Here is a 21,863-nt window from a genome sequence, read left to right as displayed (position 1 = left end):
AACCCCAATTTTCCATCGAGAAAATTCTTTTTTTTTTTTCAAATATTTAGCTCCTTCGAGAAAGGAGGAGGCTAATTCTGATATTTTAATATTTATTAGGGTGGAAAATTTTTCTCTAATTTCTTTTGTACTTGATCTATTAAGTTTTTGTAGAAATTATAACATCTTCATATTAGTTTAAATCACAGGATGCAAAACGATATAAACTAAAATTTAGAATAGTTTTATTTTAGGTAAGGTTACATACAACAATTTGTAATTTACTGTTTAAATTACATTTTGTAGGATAAAACAACACAATTAGATCTAGACTAGAATAGGATATGGCTTAAAAGTATTTAAGTCTGGGTCAGTTAAATTTTTTGAAGAGTATTTCAGTAATTTAATCAATAAAGTATCAAACTCATGAGTGATCTGATTACAAAATCATAAGATAGGATTCTAATCAGAAAATGATAAAAACATAAGGCGTTACTTAAAAATTTCCCTCGATAATGTAGATAGAAATACCGATGAAATTTCAGATTTATATTTGTCCATCAAAATAGAATTATTTTCTAGGTCATGAAACATATAAGCAAACAAATTGCTGAATGTTAATAACAGGAGAGATTAGGTTATTCCGAGTGTAAAAGTAAAAGAGCTCATTCGATTTATCTAATAACTTCAAAATATCAGATTTATACTTCTACCGTTATAAAACGTATGGTTATATTTATCTAATAGCTTATTCAATTTATTCTTCTAAACTATCACCGTGTTTTACTTGCAACCCCGTAAACTTTTTTTATTATCTAAATAAATCTCTTAACTGAGAAAAAAACTATGTGGACTGACGGAAGTAAGAATTGTCTTAGATTACGGTGACTATATGATAAAATAAATTTAGAAAGTATATGTAAAAAATAATGATAGTTTGAAAGGGCTATATATAATTAATTCTATATATATATTTTAAAAATCTTTACTATTAGTTATTGGAGCTTTTTCTATGAACTCATTGGATCTTCCATTCAAGCAGTTTGATCTCAAGAAAACTAAAATGAGCTCAGCCTCACTAATTGAAACTCACATCATAATCAAAATAGAAAAGCAGAGCACTTGTTGGAAGATTTATACCACCATTTATATAATTTAAAATAATGAGATAAAGAAAAGAGAAAACTTGAATATATTTGTTTTGCCTAAATGTCCCTCTATTTCTCTTCCCTTTTCTCTTCCCAACAAAAAATAGGAGAAAAATATTCCAATTAAAAAAAGGAGAATATTCTAAGAATATTACGAAGGAGCTTTTACAAATATCTGACACACAGGAGGGCCAATTTGCAACAATGCAAAGATAAAAAAATAAAGAAAATAAAAATAGGGGAAACCGGCACACGCGAGGCGCACGTGAGGAAGAGGCCCAGCGGAACTCCTCTACATTTTATACGCCGACCTATCCCCCCCCTTTCGTATAAATATATTCACCCTATTGGTTTTTTTGCTCGGTTGCTCTCTCTCCACTCTTCCTTTTTTTTTCTTCCTCCCACTCAGTCGTTCGATGTGTAAGCATCGGCTCAGCCATCATCGCCATCGTCTCCAAAACCCTTCTCTCTACCTCTCCCCCTCTCTCTCTCTGTCGCAAACGCTAGGTACGCATCTCTTCCTCCCCTTTCGCGTCTGCGCCGATATTTATCCCGATCGTGTTCTTTTATTAGGGTTTCTTTTACGGTTCTTGGGTGTAGTTTCTTGATCCGGAATCGAGGGTTTCGGCCGTTCGGAAGCTGATGGCGGGGCACAGGTCGAGCTTCCCGTTGCGGCTGCAGCAGATCTTGTCGGGTGGAAGACAGGTGTCGCCCGCCCTTAAATTGGAATCGGAGCCGGTGAGTCATCTCTTAGATCGATCGATTCTATTGTTTTTCGTTTAGATGTTAATCTTGTTTGTTATTATGGTGGGAATCCGTATATTAGGTCTGGGGGTAAACTAAAGGTGTTATTTTTGTTGATTCTGTTGCTAGATGTTCTGATTTATCGAGTACTTTTCTTGCGTTATTGGTTGTTTCAAGTATCTGGTCGAATAGGGTAGTTTGCAGGTTTATGGAGGACGAGAAGCCTTTCTTTTGTGACTATGAAGATAACTCCGGTCAAGATACTCTTTTAATCCAAGTCTTGGATGAATTTATTTTTTTACTTTTAGTCTGGACTTGTCCGGATTATTTGTTGCATAGGACTGCATGAATCTTTTTTTGTACCATAGGCATTGAGAGGAATGTTGGCATATGACATGTCAGGAAAGTAGTGAAGCGTGAGAAAGATGTGCATTTTGGGTTAAACTGGCATGATCAAAAAAAATAATTAGATTAGAAACACTTCTAACAATTTCTGTGTCATAATTTAGGGAGCGGTGGAGGGCGAGTATTACATTTTCCAGAGTTATTATGATGACTCTGTAAATTGTACCTGCAAATTTGGGAGAAATCAACATCCTTAACTTGATATTCTACAAATATTTGATAGAAGGTTTATGCGCTATGTGGGACAAATAGGAAATGTCATAAATAGATGGTAACAGAGATAATGCTTATTGTGCGGAATGCGATTGTTAATCATTACAGTGATTAGACAACAGAAGTGCATCACAAGTGTTGGTACCATTATAATAAGAAACATGGCATCTAAACTTATTTATTTGACTTGATTACCTAGAAGGCTATACAACAATATGGAGAACTTTGGTATAATCTTTGTTATCGTTAACATACCTTCATTGGTCTGGCTCATTTTTGCTCCACGATTTGGCATTATTTATTTTTTATTAGATAGAGAGAATTTGCTAATTATAGTGTGTATAGATATATGATAGACTTCACCAAACCTATTGTTAGATTTTATTTTACAGATTAACTGTATTGTATTTCTTGGGCTAAAACTTTTATAAAAACGGCTCTATTTTAATATGAGCTTTCAGAAAGATAGATATGAACCGAGAATCAATATCTCAAGTACCATGGGCATGGAAGTGCCAAACACATGATCAGCAGCACAGAGTTAGCCAGCATCCAATCTATTGATCAGAAGACTTTTATAATTATGGGGCTTTTCTACATGCTGGTCTTGAATTGTTCATCTCATTTTTGTAAGAAAAATAAATTTGCTTAGATTTTGTAAAGCCAACGTTTAGTTATGATGGTTCAATTTTAAATAGGACCCTTTTCAGTAATTGGCTTGGTTTTGGTTGTACCAAATTTTCTTAAGAAAGAAGCTGGAACAGTTGATTGAATAATGTTGAATGTTTGGAGGTTACAGCGGATGAGTTGAAATAAGTTCAATAACCTACCTTCTGTTGGTAGTATAGGTAAGGATAGAGTGTATTGTAATGCGTGATCTAAACAGAAGTGGAGGGGAGGGTGAATAGATGAAGAGAAATGCATAAAAGTCCAAGAATCACTAATATTTGGTATCTACTTTCATTTAAAATAATTTTCTTCTTCTCAGTTTTCACCTTCAAGACAATATGAAAAATATTTAAGTTCAACCCTAAATCATAGTTTGACCTAATAGGGCTCTAGACCGTAAATTTGACTTTCTTTATCAAACATGATATTCTATCTTTACATACATATGTATGTGCTATATATGTTGACTATAAGATTTACTTTATATATTGATGCTTGTGAAATGTCAATTTTATGTCGTACTAGGTATGATCAAAGTTTTGAGTATTGGTCTCTGTTTCAGTGGCATCTGTGTAGTTTAGTTTTCCTTCATTCTTTCTGTGGTTTTCATATTTTTATTACTATTTGAGCCAAAATTTTTAAATGTTAGTAGAAGCTACATGAAAGAAGAGAAAAGAAACCTACAATGCATAGGTTTCATAACTTTTTGACTTGCCAAAAGTGATTTCCTGTAATTATCAGTAATTTTCATTTTGATGCCTACTAGAGTAACATATCTACTTTTCTATGAATAATTTTTTTCAGACTACATCTCTAATTTACTACTTGAATAGTTTTTTTTTTTGTTGTAATTTCACATCCGGTGCTATTTCTTTATTGGATACATATAGAGGAACAGCATGCACCTTTTCTTTTTAAAAGATATATATGGAGGGCTTTTATACCTTGCATCATCAAATGAGCCAAGTGTCAAAATAACCTTTGAATTCAGATCATGCTGTTTGTCTGTCAAGGAGCTTTTAAGTCACGGAAAAAAAGAAAGAAGCTGTTAGTTTCTGAATATTTGATTTTTTGCTCACGTAAGACAGACCTAAGTTATTAAAAATTGAAAGTTTTGCTAATGTACTCTAGTCAGATGGAAGTACGTAACCAATGTAGTCGAGTATACATGAATCTTATGTAATGAGGTCTTATATGCATAAAGACGTACCGACATTTATATTGGACATGTGTTTTACGCTATTTTTCTTGATGGAATGTTGTATTTAATGGATTTAAATATATTTCTATTGGACTAATATATCGGCATTTGATGCCTGCAGCCGCCAAAAGTAAAAGATTTTATTGAAAGGGTAATTAAAAGTCCATTACATGACATTGCCATACCTCTTTCAGGCTTCCGCTGGGAGTACAATAAGGTACATCTAATTGATTTTCTCTGGGCCTTCTTTTTTCGAGTTATTTTGTACACACATTATATTAACTCTCTGGATTTGATTCCAGGGAAACTTTCATCACTGGAGGCCGCTTTTTATGCATTTTGACACATACTTCAAGACCTACCTTTCTTGTAGAAAGGACCTTCTTCTATCTGATAACATATCTGAGGAAGATCCATTACCGAAACACTCCATCTTACAAATCCTAAGAGTGATGCAAATTATTTTGGAAAATTGCCACAACAAGACTGCATTTGGTGGCCTTGAGGTAAGCTGGTGGTTTACTATTGCAACTTGGATGCACTTATTGCATTATAACTATTATGGATTGATGACTCATGTTCCCTTTTGAATCAGCATTTCAAGCTTCTTCTTGCGTCAACAGATCCTGAGATTCTTTTAGCTACTTTGGAAACTCTTTCTGCATTGGTGAAAATAAATTTTTCCAAGATGCATGTGAGTGGAAAATTGATTGGGTGTGGCTCTTTGAATAGTCATCTTTTGTCATTAGCTCAGGGCTGGGGAAGCAAAGAAGAAGGTTTGGGTTTGCATTCATGTGTTGTGGCAAATGAGCGAGACCAACATGAAGGATTGTGTTTGTTCCCATCGGATATGGAGAGTAAATGTGATGGTGCCCAATACCGGTTGGGCTCGACTCTTCATTTTGAGTACAACTTGGTTACGTCCCAGGGTTCTGAGCAAACTAGTAGTATTAGCAAATTGTCTAATATGTGTGTCATACACATCCCGGATCTCCATCTCCAGAAGGAGGATGATTTGAGCATTTTGAAGCAGTGCATCGACCAGTTCAATGTCCCTCCTGAGCACAGGTTCTCATTGCTTACGAGGATAAGATATGCACATGCTTTCCGAACTCCAAGGACATGTAGAATGTACAGTAGAATTAGCCTGCTCGCATTTATTGTTTTAGTGCAGTCCAATGATGCTCATGATGAACTTGTGTCCTTCTTTGCAAATGAGCCTGAATATATAAATGAGTTAATTAGGCTTGTTCGATCTGAAGACTCTGTACCTGGGTCTATTAGGGCACTTGCTATGCTTGCATTGGGAGCACAGTTAGCAGCATATGCATCATCTCATGAGCGGGCTAGGGTACTAAGTGGCTCAAGTATCATTTCTTCTGGAAATCGTACAGTACTGCTAAGTGTTCTGCAGAAGGCTATTTTGTCACTTAGTAACCCTAATGACCCTTCCTCTCCAGTATTTGTTGATTCTCTTCTGCAATTTTTTCTGCTTCATGTTCTATCATCTTCGAGTTCTGGGAGTGCTATAAGGGGTTCGGGATTGGTTTCACCTTTGTTGCCTCTTCTGCAAGATAATGATCCTGCTCATATGCATCTTGTCTGCTTAGCAGTAAAGACTCTTCAGAAGTTGATGGAATACAGTAGCCCTGCTGTATCCTTGTTCAAAGATTTGGGAGGGGTTGAACTTTTGACTCAGAGATTACAAATTGAAGTTCACAGAGTTATTGGCACCGCCAATGACAGCAAAGATGCAATGGTAATAGGTGATATAGTGAAGTCTGATGAAGATCACCTGTACTCACAAAAGCGGTTAATCAAGGCTCTGCTTAAAGCATTGGGATCTGCTACATACTCTCCAGCAAATTCTGCAAGATCTCAAAATTCACAGGATAGTTCCTTACCTGCAGCTCTGTCTCTTATATTTCGCAATGCAGATAGATTTGGAGGAGATATATATTTTTCAGCGGTAACTGTTATGAGTGAAATTATTCATAAAGATCCAACATGCTTTCCTGCTTTGGATGAACTTGGTTTACCGGATTCATTTCTATCATCAGTTCTGACTGCATTACTACCATCTTCTAAAGCTCTTATCTGCGTTCCTAATGGTCTCGGTGCAATCTGCCTAAATGCTAGAGGATTGGAGGCTGTCAAGGAAACTTCTGTGTTGCGGTTTCTTGTAGACACTTTCACAACCAGAAAATATTTGATAGCAATGAATGAAGGTGTTGTCCTTTTGGCAAATGCAGTGGAGGAGCTTCTTCGTCATGTATCTTCTTTAAGAAGTATTGGGGTTGATATAATTATTGAGATTATTAATAAGCTTTCTTCCATAGAGGAAGACAAATGCAAGGACAGTTCTGGGCTCTCAAATGAGAGCACTGACATGGAAACCGATCTTGAAAATAAGGGAAGTGAAGGGCATGATTTGATGAGTCCAATGGACTCCAGTGGTGATGGCGTCAGTTATGAGCAGTTTGTGCAGTTACGTATTTTCCATGTGATGGTACTAGTTCATCGAACAATGGAAAATTCTGAAACTTGTAGATTGTTTGTAGAAAAGGGAGGTATTAAGACTTTGTTAAAACTTCTATTGCGACCTAGCATTACGCAGTCATCTGAAGGGATGCCAATTGCTTTGCATAGTACTGTGGTCTTCAAGGGCTTTACTCAGCACCATTCTGCACCTCTTGCACAAGCTTTTTCCTCTTGCCTAAGGGAGAATCTGAAGAAAGCTCTCAGTGGATTTAGATCAGTTTCTGGCCTCTTCCTACTCGCACCTAAGTCTCAAGGAGATGAAGATAATGAAATCTTTTCTTCTCTTTTTGTTGTTGAATTTCTTCTTTTCCTCGCTGCGTCTAGGGATAATCGCTGGATTAGTGCATTGCTCACAGAATTTGGAGATGCCAGCAGGGATGTGCTGGAAGATATTGGACAGGTTCACAGAGAAGTATTGTGGCAGATTGCTTTACTTGAAGATTCAAAAGCTGAGATAGACGCTGACTCTTCCTCTTCTGCCAATGAAGTACAGAGACTGGACCCAACTGTGAATGAACCTGACGAGAATAGGTTCAGTTCTTTCAGGCAATATCTTGATCCTTTGCTAAGGCGAAGAGTTTCTGGATGGAGTATAGAATCTCAAGTTTCTGACCTCATTAATATCTATCGGGATTTTGGCCGTGCAACTAGTAGTTCTCAGAGACTTGGTTTAGATGGGTATCCAAGTTTACGACTTTCATCAAGTTCCCAAGTTCAGTCATCCAACCCTTTGGATCCTAGCACTAGTAGCAAGATTGAAGAGGAGAAGAAGAGATCTTACCGGGACATGATGAGATCGCTTTCATATCATATTAACCATCTTTTTATGGAGCTTGGAAAAGCAATGTTGCTTGCTTCTCGTCGTGAAAATAATCCTGTAAATGTCTCTCCTTCTGTCGTATCTGTTGGTACTACTGTTGCCTCCATTTTAACGGAACATTTGAACTTTGGAGGGCATGCAACTCCTTCTGAGAGAGAAGTACCTGTGACTACAAAATGTCGGTATCTTGGGAAGGTTGTTGATTTTATTGATGGGATTTTGTTAGACAAGCCAGAATCATGTAACCCGATCATGCTGAAATGCTTTTATGGCCGTGGGGTTATTCAAGCGATCTTAACCACATTTGAAGCTACCAGTCAGCTGCTTTTTGCTGTAAATTTGGTGCCAGCTTCACCTATGGAGACAGATGAGAGAAGTTGTAAAGAAGAAAAGGAAGAAACAGATTATTCTTGGATATATGGTCCATTAGCCAGCTATGGTACACTTATGGACCACCTTGTGACATCATCTTTCATTCTATCTTCTTCCACAAAGCAGTTACTTGAACAACCTATTGCGAATTCAACTGTTCCGTTTCCTCAGGATGCTGAAGCATTTGTGAAGTTACTTCAGTCCAAGATATTAAAGGCTATTCTTCCTATCTGGGCTCACCCTCACTTTTCTGACTGCAATTTGGAGTTTATTAGTGCAATGATATCTATTATGAGGCATGTTTATTCTGGGGTGGAAGTTACAAATGTTGGTGGCAATACTGGACCTCGTTTAGCTGGTCCTCCTCCCGACGAGTCTACAATATCACTAATTGTGGAGATGGGCTTTTCTCGTGCAAGGGCGGAAGAAGCATTGAGGCAGGTTGGAACGAATAGTGTTGAAATTGCAACTGATTGGTTGTTTTCACATCCTGAAGAACCACAAGAAGATGCTGAACTTGCTCGTGCTCTTGCCATGTCTCTAGGGAACTCTGATGCATCCCTTAAAGAAGATGAAATTGCAAAGCCTAATGATGTTGACCTGGAAGAGGAAGCAGTTCAATTGCCTCCTGTTGATGAAATATTGTCTTCTTGTATGAGACTTCTACAGACGAAGGAATCATTAGCTTTCCCTGTTCGTGATCTTCTTGTGATGATTTGCTCTCAAGATGATGGCCAATACCGATCGAAGGTCCTTACATATATCATTGAGCATGTGAAACATTGCTTCACGACATCTGATGCATCCAAGAAAACTGTGCTCTCTTCCCTGTTTCACGTTCTTGCATTAATTCTCCATGAAGATGCAGTGGCCCGAGAAGTTGCAGCCCAGGCTGGTCTGATCAAGATTGCTTTAGATTTGCTCTCAGGATGGGATATGGGTTCACATAATGGTGAGAAAGCTGAAGTTCCAAAGTGGGTTACTGCCTGTTTTCTTTCTATTGATCGTATGCTTCAGGTTGATCCAAAACTGACTCCAGCAATTACCGTAATGGAGCTTCTGAAAAAGGATAACTTGAATTCTCAAACTCCCATTGTCATTGACGAGAACATGAAAAAGGATTCTGAATCCTCACCAACTGTGGGTTTTTTAGATATGGAGAATCAGAAAAAGCTCTTGGAGATATGTTGCAGATGCATACAAAGCCATCTACCGTCTGAGACAATGCATGTGGTGCTTCAGTTATGTGCTACACTCACCAAAGTTCATACAGTTGCTGTGACTTTTCTAGATTCTGGAGGGTTGCATGCATTGCTTAGTTTGCCACCGAGTAGCTTATTTTCTGGATTCAACAATGTGGCAGCTGCAATCATCCGGCACATTCTGGAAGATCCCCACACTCTTCAGCAGGCAATGGAGTTAGAGATACGTCATAGTCTTGTCACTGCTACAAATAGACATTCAAATGCACGGGTTACACCACGTAACTTTGTCCAAAATTTGGCATTTGTTATCTCTAGGGATCCAGTAGTATTTATGAAGGCTGCTCAGTCTGTATGCCAGATTGAGATGGTTGGTGACAGACCATATGTTGTCCTGTTGAAAGATCGTGAGAAAGAGAAAAGCAAGGAGAAGGAGAAAGGCAAAGAAAATGAGAAGGACAAGTCACCAGGTGTTGATGGGAAAATAACCTCGGGGGATGTGAGTTCAATTGCCCCTGGAAGCGGACATGGCAAACTGCCAGATTCGAACTTGAAGAATGGCAAAGCTCATCGAAAATCTCCTCAAAGTTTTGTTACTGTAATTGAGCATCTGTTGGATCTGGTTGTAACTTTTCTTCCTCCTCTAAAAGTCGAGGATCAATCTGATGGTTTAACTGGTACCTCACCTATAGCTGACATGGACATTGACAACACTTCAGGTAATAAGGGAAAAGGAAAGGCTGTTGTTGGTTCGTCTGAAGAAAGCAAGATTGCTAGTCAGGAGGCTTCAGCTTCTCTTGCCAAAACAGCTTTCATTTTAAAGTTGCTGACAGAGATAATCTTGACCTATGCTTCTTCCATACATGTTCTGCTTCGTCGGGATGCAGATATCAGTAGTTTCCGCGGCCCTTTACGGCGTATATCTGGTATTAGCACTGGGGGAGTATTTCATCATATTCTACACAAATTCCTTCCATACGCTGGGAGCCAAAAGAAGGACAAGAAAGCAGATGGAGATTGGAGGCAGAAACTAGCTACAAGGGCTAATCAATTTTTGGTGGCATCATCTATTCGTTCTGCGGAGGCAAGGAAAAGGATATTTTCTGAAATCAATACTGTTTTTGTTGAATTCATCGATCTGTCCAGTGCTTGCAGAGCACCAGATCTTAGTATGAATGCATTTGTTGATCTTCTTAATGATATCTTAGCTGCCCGCTCACCGACTGGCTCCTATATCTCAGCAGAAGCATCGGTGACTTTTATAGATGTCGGGCTGGTTCGATCCTTGACTCGAACTCTGCAGGTTCTGGACTTGGATCATACGGACTCACCAAAGATCGTTACTGGGATTGTCAAGGCTCTCGAATTGGTTACTAAAGAATATGTTCATTCTGCGGATCTTAGTGCAAAGGGGGACAATTCATTGAAGGTTGCTTCAGATCATAATCAAGTACAATCCTCTTATAATATCGGTGGTAGATTCCAGCCTCTGGAGACAACATCCCAAGCTGATCACAATGAAGTGATGGCTGACCACATGGAATCCTATAATGCTGTTCAAACTTCAGGCAGTTCAGATTCTGTTACAGATGATATGGATCATGATCGTGATTTGGATGGTGGCTTTGCTCGTGGGCATGAAGATGATTCTATGCATGAAAATTCTGAAGATGGTGCTGGCAATGAGAATGGTACAACTACTGTGGAAATCAGATTCGATATTCCACTCAATGCAGAGAATCATATGGTTGATGAAGATGATGATGAAGATATGTCGGGGGATGATGGAGATGAAGCTGAAGAAGATGACGATGAAGATGATGATGATGAGGAAAATGATGATTTGGAGGAAGATGAAGTCCACCAGATTTCACATCCTGACACAGATCAGGATGATCATGAAATTGATGACGAAGAATTTGATGAGGATGTATTAGAGGAGGATGATGATGAGGATGAGGATGATGATGGAGTCATTCTCCGATTGGAGGAGGGGATTAATGGACTAAATGTTTTTGATCATATTGAGGTTTTCAGTGGGAACAACAGTTTTTCTGGTGATACACTACGCGTGATGCCTCTTGACATATTTGGCTCAAGACGTCAAGGTCGTACTACATCTATATACAATCTTCTTGGAAGAGCTGGTGATCATGGTGCCCATCGTGAACATCCACTTTTGGAGGAGCCTTCTTCTTTTAGGCACCTCGTTCATCAAAGACAATCAGGTGTGCCATTACTTGTGGACAACTCATCTTTTTGCACAATTGCATTATTCAATATTTTTCACTAGAAATTTACGATGAGTATGAAGAAATCTAATTAGGCAATAAGGTCAAAAACTTAAGTATTTTAAAGAAGGGTTAAATACATTTTATCTTGTACTTATGTTCAAAATTATTTTACCCTTCTATATTTAAAAAAATCTCAAATCAGTTACTGTACTTATGAGAGTGAGACTATTAATTTTTCTATTAAATTTAACTGAGTATTATGACTATTTTGGTGATTTTTCTGTATTATAAAATCAAAATGTGTATCTCTTTTCTAGCAAACACGATATGGGCATTTTGGTTATTTTGACGTAATTCAATTAAGTTTAATAAAAAATTTAACGGCTTCACTTTAGCCATAAGTATAAAAATTTATTTGAGACTTTTTGAAGTATAAGAGATTGAAATTATTTTAGGCATAAGTATTGGGCAGTAGAATGTATTTAACCCTTTAAAGAATCTCGACCATTTCTTTAACTGACCCATGAGATTTGAAATTTCAGATAATACAGTTGATATGGCCTTCTCAGATAGAAATCATGAGAGTACTTCCTCGCGTTTGGATGCTATATTCCGGACATTAAGAAGCGGACGACATGGGCACCGTTTCAACATGTGGCTTGATAACAGCCAGCAACGTGGTGGATCTACTGGCCCTGCAGTACCTCAAGGCATTGAGGAGTTGCTTATTTCACATTTAAGGAGGCCTACAGTTGAACCACTTTCTGACCAAACAGTGTCTGCAATTCGTCCTCAAGAAAATGATGCAGCTAGCCAGTTGCAAAGATCAGAAGCTGATGCAAGAATTGAAACACCTGCAAGTCACAGTGAGAACAATGAGAACTTGGTTATCCCTCTGTCCAGATCTGTGGCAGATTCTGGTACTGCTGGTGTCATACCGCCTAGTGGTGATTCTGTCCATGAAAGAGATGTGTCCAATGCAAGTGAGCAACTTACTGACATGCAGTATGAACGCAGTGATGCTGCTGCACGAGATGTGGAAGCAGTCAGTCAAGCAAGCAGTGGAAGTGGGGCTACTTTGGGGGAAAGCCTTCGTAGCTTGGAGGTGGAAATAGGAAGCGTTGATGGGCATGATGATGGGGAAAGGCAAGGGGCTTCAGATAGACTCCCTTTGGGTGATCTGCCACCGGTTGCTCGAGTAAGAAGGTCCTCGGGAAGCACTGTGCCATTAAGCAGCCGAGATATATCTTTGGAAAGTGTTACTGAAGTTCCACAAAATCCAAGCCAAGGATCTGATCAGGGTGGCCTACAAGAGCAGCAGCCGGATAGAAATGTTGATTCAGACTCAATTGATCCTACATTCTTAGAGGCCCTTCCAGAGGAGTTGCGAGCTGAACTTCTTTCTTCACGACAGAATCAAGTGGCACAACCTTCTGTTGAGCAACCCCAGAATGATGGGGATATTGACCCTGAATTCCTTGCTGCTCTTCCACCAGATATTCGAGAAGAGGTCTTAGCACAACAACGAGCTCAAAGGCTACAACAATCGCAAGAGTTAGAAGGACAACCTGTTGAAATGGATGCAGTTTCAATAATTGCAACATTCCCTTCAGAAATACGTGAGGAGGTGTGCATAGTTCACTTTGTTATGTAATATTTGTTAATGTTGTGCTATGCCCATCTCTTTGGGAATTCTGCATTTAATTTTTTAGCTGCCAACTTGTGGAGAAGTTTAATTGTTTAGGATGTAGCTAGTCATGTGCAGTAGTCTCTTTCTTACTGTTCAAGAGATGCATTTCAGGTGCTTTTGACTTCTCCTGATACTCTACTGGCTACTTTGACCCCTGCACTTGTTGCTGAAGCAAATATGTTGCGCGAAAGGTTTGCTCATCGGTATCATGGTGGCACACTTTTTGGCATGAATTCTAGAAGTAGGCGGGGTGAATCTTCGAGGCGGGGTGATATAATTGGTTCTAATCTAGACAGAAATGCTGGAGATGCTGCTTCCCACAAATCAATAGGTAAGCTGATCGAAGCTGATGGCATTCCTCTGGTGGACACAGATGGTTTAAAAGCATTGATTAGGTTGCTTCGTGTTGTTCAGGTAATTATTTATTGCTTTTGGTCTGTCCTTCAACTCCAGTTGTATTACTTACACTTTGAATTGTTTCATCACAGCCCCTATATAAAGGTCAACTACAGAGGCTTCTCTTGAACCTATGTGCCCATCATGAAACTAGAACTTCTTTAGTGCAAATTCTGGTGGATATACTTATGCTTGATCTTCAGGGATTCACTAGTAAAACAGTTGATTCTGCTGAGCCACCATTCAGGTTATATGGTTGCCAAAGCTATGTTACATATTCCCGTCCTCAACACTCAGATGGTAACTGCTTTGCATTTTAGTTACTCTATCTAAAGAGTGGTGTGTTAGATCTTTTATTGTTCATGTTGATTACCTTATTCTTTGATTGTTTCGTCAATTTATAACAATATAAAACTTGTATATGCTTGACTTTTAACGATCTAGATAGAGATTGACATTAACGGTAAGTAGTTTTCTCAGTGTTCTCTCTCTCTCTTGAATATGTAGGAGTGCCACCATTGGTGTCTCGCCGTATTTTAGAAACACTGACATACCTGGCCAGGAATCATCCTAATGTAGCAAAACTCTTGCTTCATCTCGAGCTTCCTCATCCAACTGCATGTCAGGCAGAAGCTTCTGATCAGGGGCGTGGTAAGGCTATTATTATGGAAGAAGATAAACCTGAAGATAAGAGAGGAGTTTTGGCCATTGTGCTCCTTCTGAGTCTCCTAAATCAGCCATTGTACATGCGAAGTGTAGCTCATCTTGAACAGGTATGCAACTTTATTGTGGTTTTATTCAGCTAAGATTCTTATGTAGTGTACCTTCTCAATAACCATTTGCTGCAGTTGTTAAACCTTCTTGAAGTTGTCATGGTCAATGCTGACAATGATTCTGGCCGATCTGCTAAATCTGAAGCATCTCCTCAGAAACCAGTTGGTTCTGAGAGCATCATGCAAGATGCACAGGAGAATGCCAACACTATTGGATCTGCTGCTACTGTTGATCACACATCTAAGGCCGAAGATACTAGACAAACTGCTGCCTCTGCTACGAACAGTGAAAGTTCTATAAGTGCTTTACTTCTTAGCTTACCAAAACCGGAACTCCGACTCCTCTGTTCATTGCTTGCACGTGAAGGGTATGTAACATTTTTTTCTTTTACATGATTTTCTCTTACAAAACATCCAGTTCTTAGTACCATTTCTGGTTTTAAACATGACTGGTGAATACACCTCCATTTTCCCTCTTTTGTTGCTTGTATCCTTATATTAGAAAATGATATTTCTGTTTGCGGAGAATATATTAATATTGAGATGCGTAATTTGTAAAATATGAGTTCAATATAAAGTTGTGTTGGTATCTTTTGTAGGACGTTATCACACATTTGCGCAATCTAAATATTGTTATGATGTATTACTAAAAAGTTAGCTGACTGAGTTGGTACCAAATTTTGTTTGATCTGGTTAATACTTCCCTTAAGATATCAATAGCTCCTAATATAATCCATTTTATTAATTGAGATGCTTGTTTTAGGACATTTTATTTAGTGCTATGATAATGTGATATAAGCACTTGCTTGCTATGATCTTAATGTACTCGGAGGTGGTTCATCAATTTTTGTTCTTCGGAGCTTTTGCAGTTGAGCTACTTTATGTTCACTGGTAAAAGAAACTGTGTGTGTGTGTGTGTGTGTGTGTGTGTTAATGCTGAGATTTTATCAGCTGTTCAACTGTGGCAGGATAGGATCTTCTACTTCTGTCTTTATATGGAAGAAAAGAATTGGTCTTCTGTTTTACTTTTGCTCTTTTATCTTCAGCAGTTTAGGCTGATAATGCATACACAACCATTTGTAGATACTAAAGTTTCATTCTGGTTGATTTATTTAGATGGTGCTTATTCTGTAATTTCTGCAGATTGTCTGATAATGCATACGTTCTCGTGGCTGAGGTATTGAGAAAGATTGTGGCTCTGGCTCCTATGTATTGTAGTCTCTTCATAACAGAGCTTGCACATTCAATGCAAAGCCTAACTGTATGTGCAATGAATGAGTTGCAATTATACGAAGATGCTGAAAAGGCTCTTATCAGCGCATCCTCAACAAATGGGACTGCTATACTGAGAGTTTTGCAGGCATTGAGCTCTCTTGTCACTGTCTTACAAGAGAAGAAGGATCCTCATATTCTTCCTGAGAAAGAGTACGCTGATGCTCTTTCTCAGGTATGGGATATAAATGCAGCACTGGAATCCTTGTGGCTAGATTTGAGCAGCTGCATAAGCAAAATAGAGAGTTCTTCTGCATCTTCATCAGATCTGGTTCCTACTTCTGGAAGTGTGACATCCTCAAGTGCAGGTGTAGTGCCTCCTCTTCCAGCAGGCACCCAAAATATATTGCCTTACATAGAGTCATTCTTTGTAACATGTGAAAAGTTGCGACCTGGGCAATCAGATGCTGTTCAAGATTATGCTGCGGCAACAACTTCTGATATTGAAGATGCTTCGACTTCGACCAGTGGGCATAAATCATCAGGAACTAGTGGGCAAGTTGAAGAGAAGCACAGTGCCTTTGTGAAGTTCTCAGAGAAACACAGGAAATTGCTGAATGCCTTCATTCGTCAAAATCCTGGGTTGCTTGAGAAATCATTTTCTCTGATGCTAAAAGTTCCACGTTTTGTCGACTTTGACAATAAACGTGCCCATTTTCGTTCTAAGATAAAACATCAGCATGATCACCATCACAGTCCTGTGAGGATTTCTGTGAGACGAGCTTACATACTTGAGGACTCATATAACCAACTCAGAATGCGATCACCTCAGGATCTTAAAGGAAGACTAACTGTTCATTTTCAAGGAGAAGAGGGTATTGATGCTGGTGGGCTTACGAGGGAATGGTATCAGTTGCTCTCTCGTGTGATTTTTGACAAGGGTGCGTTACTATTCACAACTGTGGGCAATGAGTTGACATTTCAACCAAATCCTAATTCTGTTTACCAAACAGAACATCTATCCTATTTCAAGTTTGTTGGGCGAGTGGTGGGTGCTGTTTCTTATTTGGACAGTTCTTTTAGAGATAGCTTTTCTTCTTTTTCTTTCATTCTTCTTATATGCCATTATCTGCTATCATCCAGGTTGGTAAAGCACTCTTTGATAGCCAGCTTTTGGATGTCCATTTTACTCGATCTTTCTACAAGCACATTCTTGGAGTTAAGGTTACATATCACGACATTGAGGCTATTGATCCTGATTACTATAAGAACCTAAAGTGGATGCTTGAGGTATGTCTTTGCACTTGTATTCTTCGGTTTGTTACATCTTATCTTATACTTAGCTTTTGATTTGAACCAATTTTCTGTGTTGGTATTGCAGAATGATATAAGTGACATATTGGACCTTACCTTTAGCATGGACGCTGATGAAGAGAAGTTGATACTATATGAGAAGGCAGAGGTAGTGGCTTCAGTAACATTGTTGTTATGAGTTCTTAAATAAATTATCATAGCTTAGTTGACTATTTTTTTTCTAAATATACATATAAATGTAAGAAACTTTTGTGTGTTGGTGCAAACACTTATAGGCAGTGATTGCCTCCTACATATTTAGTCTCAGATCTACTTACTCAAAAACCTTTTGGTTTTAATTTCACCACTATACTTTTAGACTTCAGTAAACAATTAGTTTTGGTAGTTGATTTATGTGGCATGAATTCAAATTGATTTTCATCTGCACTTGCTGAGTTGCTTCAACTCAACTTTATTTGGTTATTCTCTTTCAAAGCAATGTAATATGACAGTAAGTTAAGTTCCATGATGCAACTTTTTCTATCTACATTTGATTTTCTAAGTCTTGGCCTTTTCAATTTTTGTTAATTCGACTTGTAAACCAGGATAAGCATATATTCTCTAATCATCTCAACACAGTGTGATTTCTAAGTTTCTGTCTTTTTCCAAAGTATTCCTGACGATAGTTGATCTATGTTTTCATGCTAGATGCTTGATAGCCATCATTAATCTTTTGCGTGGAAAGCATAAAAATGGATTCTTGCTTAAATAGTGCTTCTATGAACATGTTTGTGGTGTAATAATCAGAGTAATATGCCTAGTCCACCTTAACTTTTATCGTGATATTTAAGCTTTCATTTATCTACTAAATTGTGTTGTATGACTTTGCTATTTTCATCAGTCCTTACTGTTGGCTAATTTATGTATCTTGTGCAGGTAACTGACTCTGAATTGATTCCAGGGGGGCGAAACATTAGGGTTACTGAAGAAAACAAGCATGAATATGTTAACCGAGTAGCTGAACATCGGTTAACAACAGCTATTAGGCCTCAGATAAATGCTTTTATGGATGGATTTAATGAATTAATTCCTCGAGATCTGATATCCATATTCAATGATAAAGAATTTGAACTGTTAATCAGCGGTCTTCCGGATATTGATTGTGCGCTCCTCACTTAATGCCTATTGTTAGACCTTGTAGACTATTTAAATAATGTGGCTGCAAATCTGACTCTGATCATTTTTTTATTCTCAATTTTTATTGTAGTGGATGATTTAAGAGCAAATACCGAGTATTCTGGCTACAGCAATGCTTCCCCTGTCATTCAGTGGTTCTGGGAAGTCGTTCAAGGGTTCAGTAAAGAGGATAAAGCACGGTTCCTTCAATTTGTGACTGGCACTTCCAAGGTACATGCCTAAAAGTGATTTGTTCATTTCAGTTTCTGGCTCATACATGCATATGATACAAAGTTTGGGGTCACGGTGAACCATTGGGCAAAAGAGATTAAAGTAGATGGGGAAAACAAGCCAATCTCTCATTATATATTTTGAGTCCTCAATGGACTTCTATAGGAGACCCTAACTTTCTAAGAAAACCTATTTGACTAATAATACAGCTCTTTGGATGACCTAAGCAAACCCTAATTCATCAGGACTCTAGTCTATAGCAAATGCTCACATAAACAGTTCCTTGCATAGTGCTGTAAAGAGTATCTATGCTACAGTAAATTCGGGAAAAAAAAGACTAGAAGATATAAAATGTATGGATATAAATAATTACGTTAAGTCTAAGAACTATGTAAACTCCAACCTGGACCTTCATCTTTCATCATGTAGCTTATCAGTTTGTTACAGTAATGTTGCAATGCTTAGTCATTTATCTTCAAACATTTTTCTTATTCCCTTTTCGTCGGCCTAGCTATCGGAAACCTTTTTCTGTGCTTCCACTTTGCCTTATATCTTTAAAACTAAAATTTTGACTTCTCTTCCCTTTGATGCTGGCGAAGCAATACTTATGCATGACTAGCTTGTAATATAGATAAAAAATAAATTATAGATATGAGATGTTTCCAGTACTATTTTAAATCTTTTTTCTCGCCTTTGTGATTTCCCATTCAAATGACTTGGCTGGAGTTCAGTCATTTTGCCCGCTTTTCAACTATTTATTACTTTAATGCTACTACATTTTCTAGTTATACCTGTACTCTTATTTTCTTTCTAGAACATTTCTTCTACAAGAGAATTGAAGTAGGAGTATTTAGCTAGCAAGTGGAATGAATTTATGTAGTCTTTATAATGATATGCAGCGTCAGCCAAAGCATGTTGCTTCATTCATTTGCTTCTGTCTTGAGTATATGCATCAACATTTGCACAAAAGAAGATATATGTGCAGTCACCTTTTTTTTTTCTTCTGATCTGGATTCTTATTTTCTTTTGCTATGAATCTTTTCTTTCATAATATGCTGATGTTCTCACTTAAAAACAATAGGTACCATTGGAAGGTTTCAGCGCTCTTCAGGGAATCTCAGGCTCGCAGAGGTTTCAGATACACAAGGCATATGGCAGCCCCCATCATCTGCCCTCAGCTCATACTTGGTACCTTTTTATTCTCTGTTCCTTCATGAAGCTTGAGTAGATGTTACAATCTGGAATTCTTTGAATTATAGGAAGACTTTGTTTTTTATAAGAAAAGCTCTGTTTTCAGAAGAAATCTGAATAAGTACTATATATTTAGTTGTTTCAACATGGCCTGATGTCTAAATCTAGATTTGTCATAGATTTCAATCCTGCTACTCTCAGTAATCCCTGGTTCACTGCTTTTCTATTTGAGCAAATCTTGGTCAGTGCCATATTTCATACAAATTTGAACCCAGAAAACCATTTATGAAGAGTGGTTCTAATTGCTGGGTCTGATATCATTTTCCATGAATGTTAGCCAAGTTGTATTTTTGTTTCCTCCATAACTTATTTAAACAACCAAGTACTGGATTTAGATTCAAATGCTGATGTTACTGTAAGATGAAAAAAATGAGGCCTATTATTTTGTCCATAACCACTAATTATGGTGACTCTATATATCATTGCTCCTTTATGGCGTTTCTACTTGAAAAGTTTATCTTAAAAATTTCTATCTCCATTTTCTGCAGCTTCAACCAATTAGACCTGCCCGAGTACACATCCAAAGACCAGCTGCAGGAAAGGCTCCTCCTAGCCATTCATGAAGGAAGTGAAGGGTTTGGATTTGGTTGATAATTGAAGTTCTAGCTGCTCGCATGCGTAGACGTTGTACAGACACTATTGTTGCAAGGGCGAGAATGCATCCAGTAGCCCGATCAGCCATTCGTAAGAGGAGTTAAATTTGTCAACACCCGTCAAATATATAGAGCCCTATAGTCGGTTGACCAGGATTTGTACATCTTGGTTTGGAATTTTTAACTGTGCAGAGATAAAGGTGGGAGAGTGCAGGCAACTGTGTTGGCGCACGAGTATGATGTTTGGCTTTGGCCTTTGGGTGATCTTTACTTCCTGCTTTTTAGTATAGTCCTTTGTAATCCTTTCTCCCCCCCCCCCCCTTTTTTTACAAATGTGGAATCCTCTAGATGCTTTATGGATTCTGGTGGAGTCGTCAAACTTGTACAAGGAAATACACCCAAATATTGTGAATCGGCCTTTGAATTGATGAAATGCATATCTTTATTTATATCATTGTTACCTGCTGCACAATTTTCTGAGCTTCACAGGGGCTTAAGTTTATATGTTATGATATTTCCATCGGAAAATATATATTTTGGAAAATGAAATTGATGATTGATTGATTACACGGATTACTCACTGGGGATGAATTGCTTTTAATCATCGCTCGAGGCAGGACACAAAATTTGGGCTAGATAGTTGGAATCTTCGGAATAATATTGGAGTTTGCTGTGGCTTATGAGTTTACTAGTAAGGAGGGAATTAAATCTCTTCGTTTTCTTCTCACGCGAGTAGATATAGCATTTACTTTAGAAATATTTTTTCTGAGTACAATTTATTTCAGAATAGTAACTAAATATTATTATAACTCAATTTAAAATTTATTATTAATCACAATTACGTCTTATTATATCACACCTTAATTTAATTACTAATTTATCTTTGTATCTATTCAATCAACTTACTTTATATTAAATCAAAAAATATTTTCAATAATTTTATAAAAAATAAATTAAAATAACATATTTTTTATATTATATTATATTTTATATATCACATCAAAAATAATTATTACACTATTATTTAAAAAAAATATAATTAATTCTAAAATAAAGACTACATAATAATAAAAGTAATACTCATTTTAAAATTTACTTTATTTCTAAAGTAAAACAGTTGTTCTCCACCACATTCCCTGCCTAAATAAAGAGGCCATTATAGAAAGTATAAAAAGAGTAGGGGAAAAAATGTATTTAACTAAGATAAAAGTCCAGGACCCACTTATTATCCCATTCAAAATGAACTACGTTCCGTCTAATCCCATAATTTCCTTATTAATCTAACAGAGCTCATCTTACCTTTAATTAACATCACTTGCGATGCAAGGCATTGCCGGCCACGTCATCATCCACCACTTGCGGTAAATTGGTAATGGAGCACGACCCTTCAGTTGTGGGTCCCACTATGCCAAAACATGCTAAGGGTTGTCAAATTCTTTTTTTTTTTAAATAGTTCTTCTTAAAAAAAATTAAATTTTTTAATGTAGCTGAATTTATTTAATATTTTATGTAATAGTGAATTTATTTAATATTTCAGCAGTATTTTAGCCTATTTTGATCGGTAAACTAGAATAATAAATAATTTTAATAAGACCAGTTTTTGGTCAAACACTCTATTAAGAACTTTGCACACTTAATTTCCTTTCTCAGTAGAAAAAAAAATTTAATCAAAGAAATTAATTGATCAAACTCAACTCAAAAGGGTAAAATCGTAATTCAG

General features: G+C 37.5%; 1 protein-coding gene across 1 annotated transcript; it reads left to right on the top strand.

The window, feature by feature from the left end:
• The first annotated feature begins 1,489 nt into the window (after window positions 1-1,489).
• On the top strand, window positions 1,490-20,597 carry LOC140797252 (E3 ubiquitin-protein ligase UPL2-like). The gene is made up of 17 exons (XM_073150552.1): window positions 1,490-1,634; window positions 1,728-1,865; window positions 4,481-4,576; window positions 4,662-4,865; window positions 4,955-11,522; window positions 12,071-13,155; window positions 13,330-13,632; window positions 13,707-13,914; window positions 14,122-14,387; window positions 14,463-14,755; window positions 15,531-16,647; window positions 16,743-16,889; window positions 16,981-17,061; window positions 17,829-18,054; window positions 18,160-18,299; window positions 19,381-19,487; window positions 20,039-20,597. Exons 2-17 carry the CDS (start codon window positions 1,770-1,772, stop codon window positions 20,139-20,141), a joined length of 11,040 nt encoding a protein of 3,679 aa, XP_073006653.1. The 5' UTR covers window positions 1,490-1,634; window positions 1,728-1,769; the 3' UTR covers window positions 20,142-20,597.
• Window positions 20,598-21,863: the final 1,266 nt, after the last annotated feature.

This window comes from Typha latifolia, chromosome 11 (assembly GCF_019914945.1).
Source record: "Typha latifolia isolate L0001 chromosome 11, TyphaL0001v2, whole genome shotgun sequence".
In the NCBI taxonomy this organism is placed as follows: Eukaryota; Viridiplantae; Streptophyta; class Magnoliopsida; order Poales; family Typhaceae; genus Typha; species Typha latifolia.
Note: the sequence above shows the minus strand (reverse complement) of the source record. Positions and strands in the feature narration are given on the sequence as shown.

Coding starts and splice junctions, on each gene's coding strand:
- LOC140797252 (XM_073150552.1), top strand. CDS start 1,770: ATGGCGGGGCACAGGTCGAGCTTCCCGTTGCGGCTGCAGCAGATCTTG. Junction 14,388..14,462: donor GTGTAGCTCATCTTGAACAG/GTATGCAACTTT, acceptor CATTTGCTGCAG/TTGTTAAACCTTCTTGAAGT. Junction 16,890..16,980: donor ACCTAAAGTGGATGCTTGAG/GTATGTCTTTGC, acceptor TTGGTATTGCAG/AATGATATAAGTGACATATT.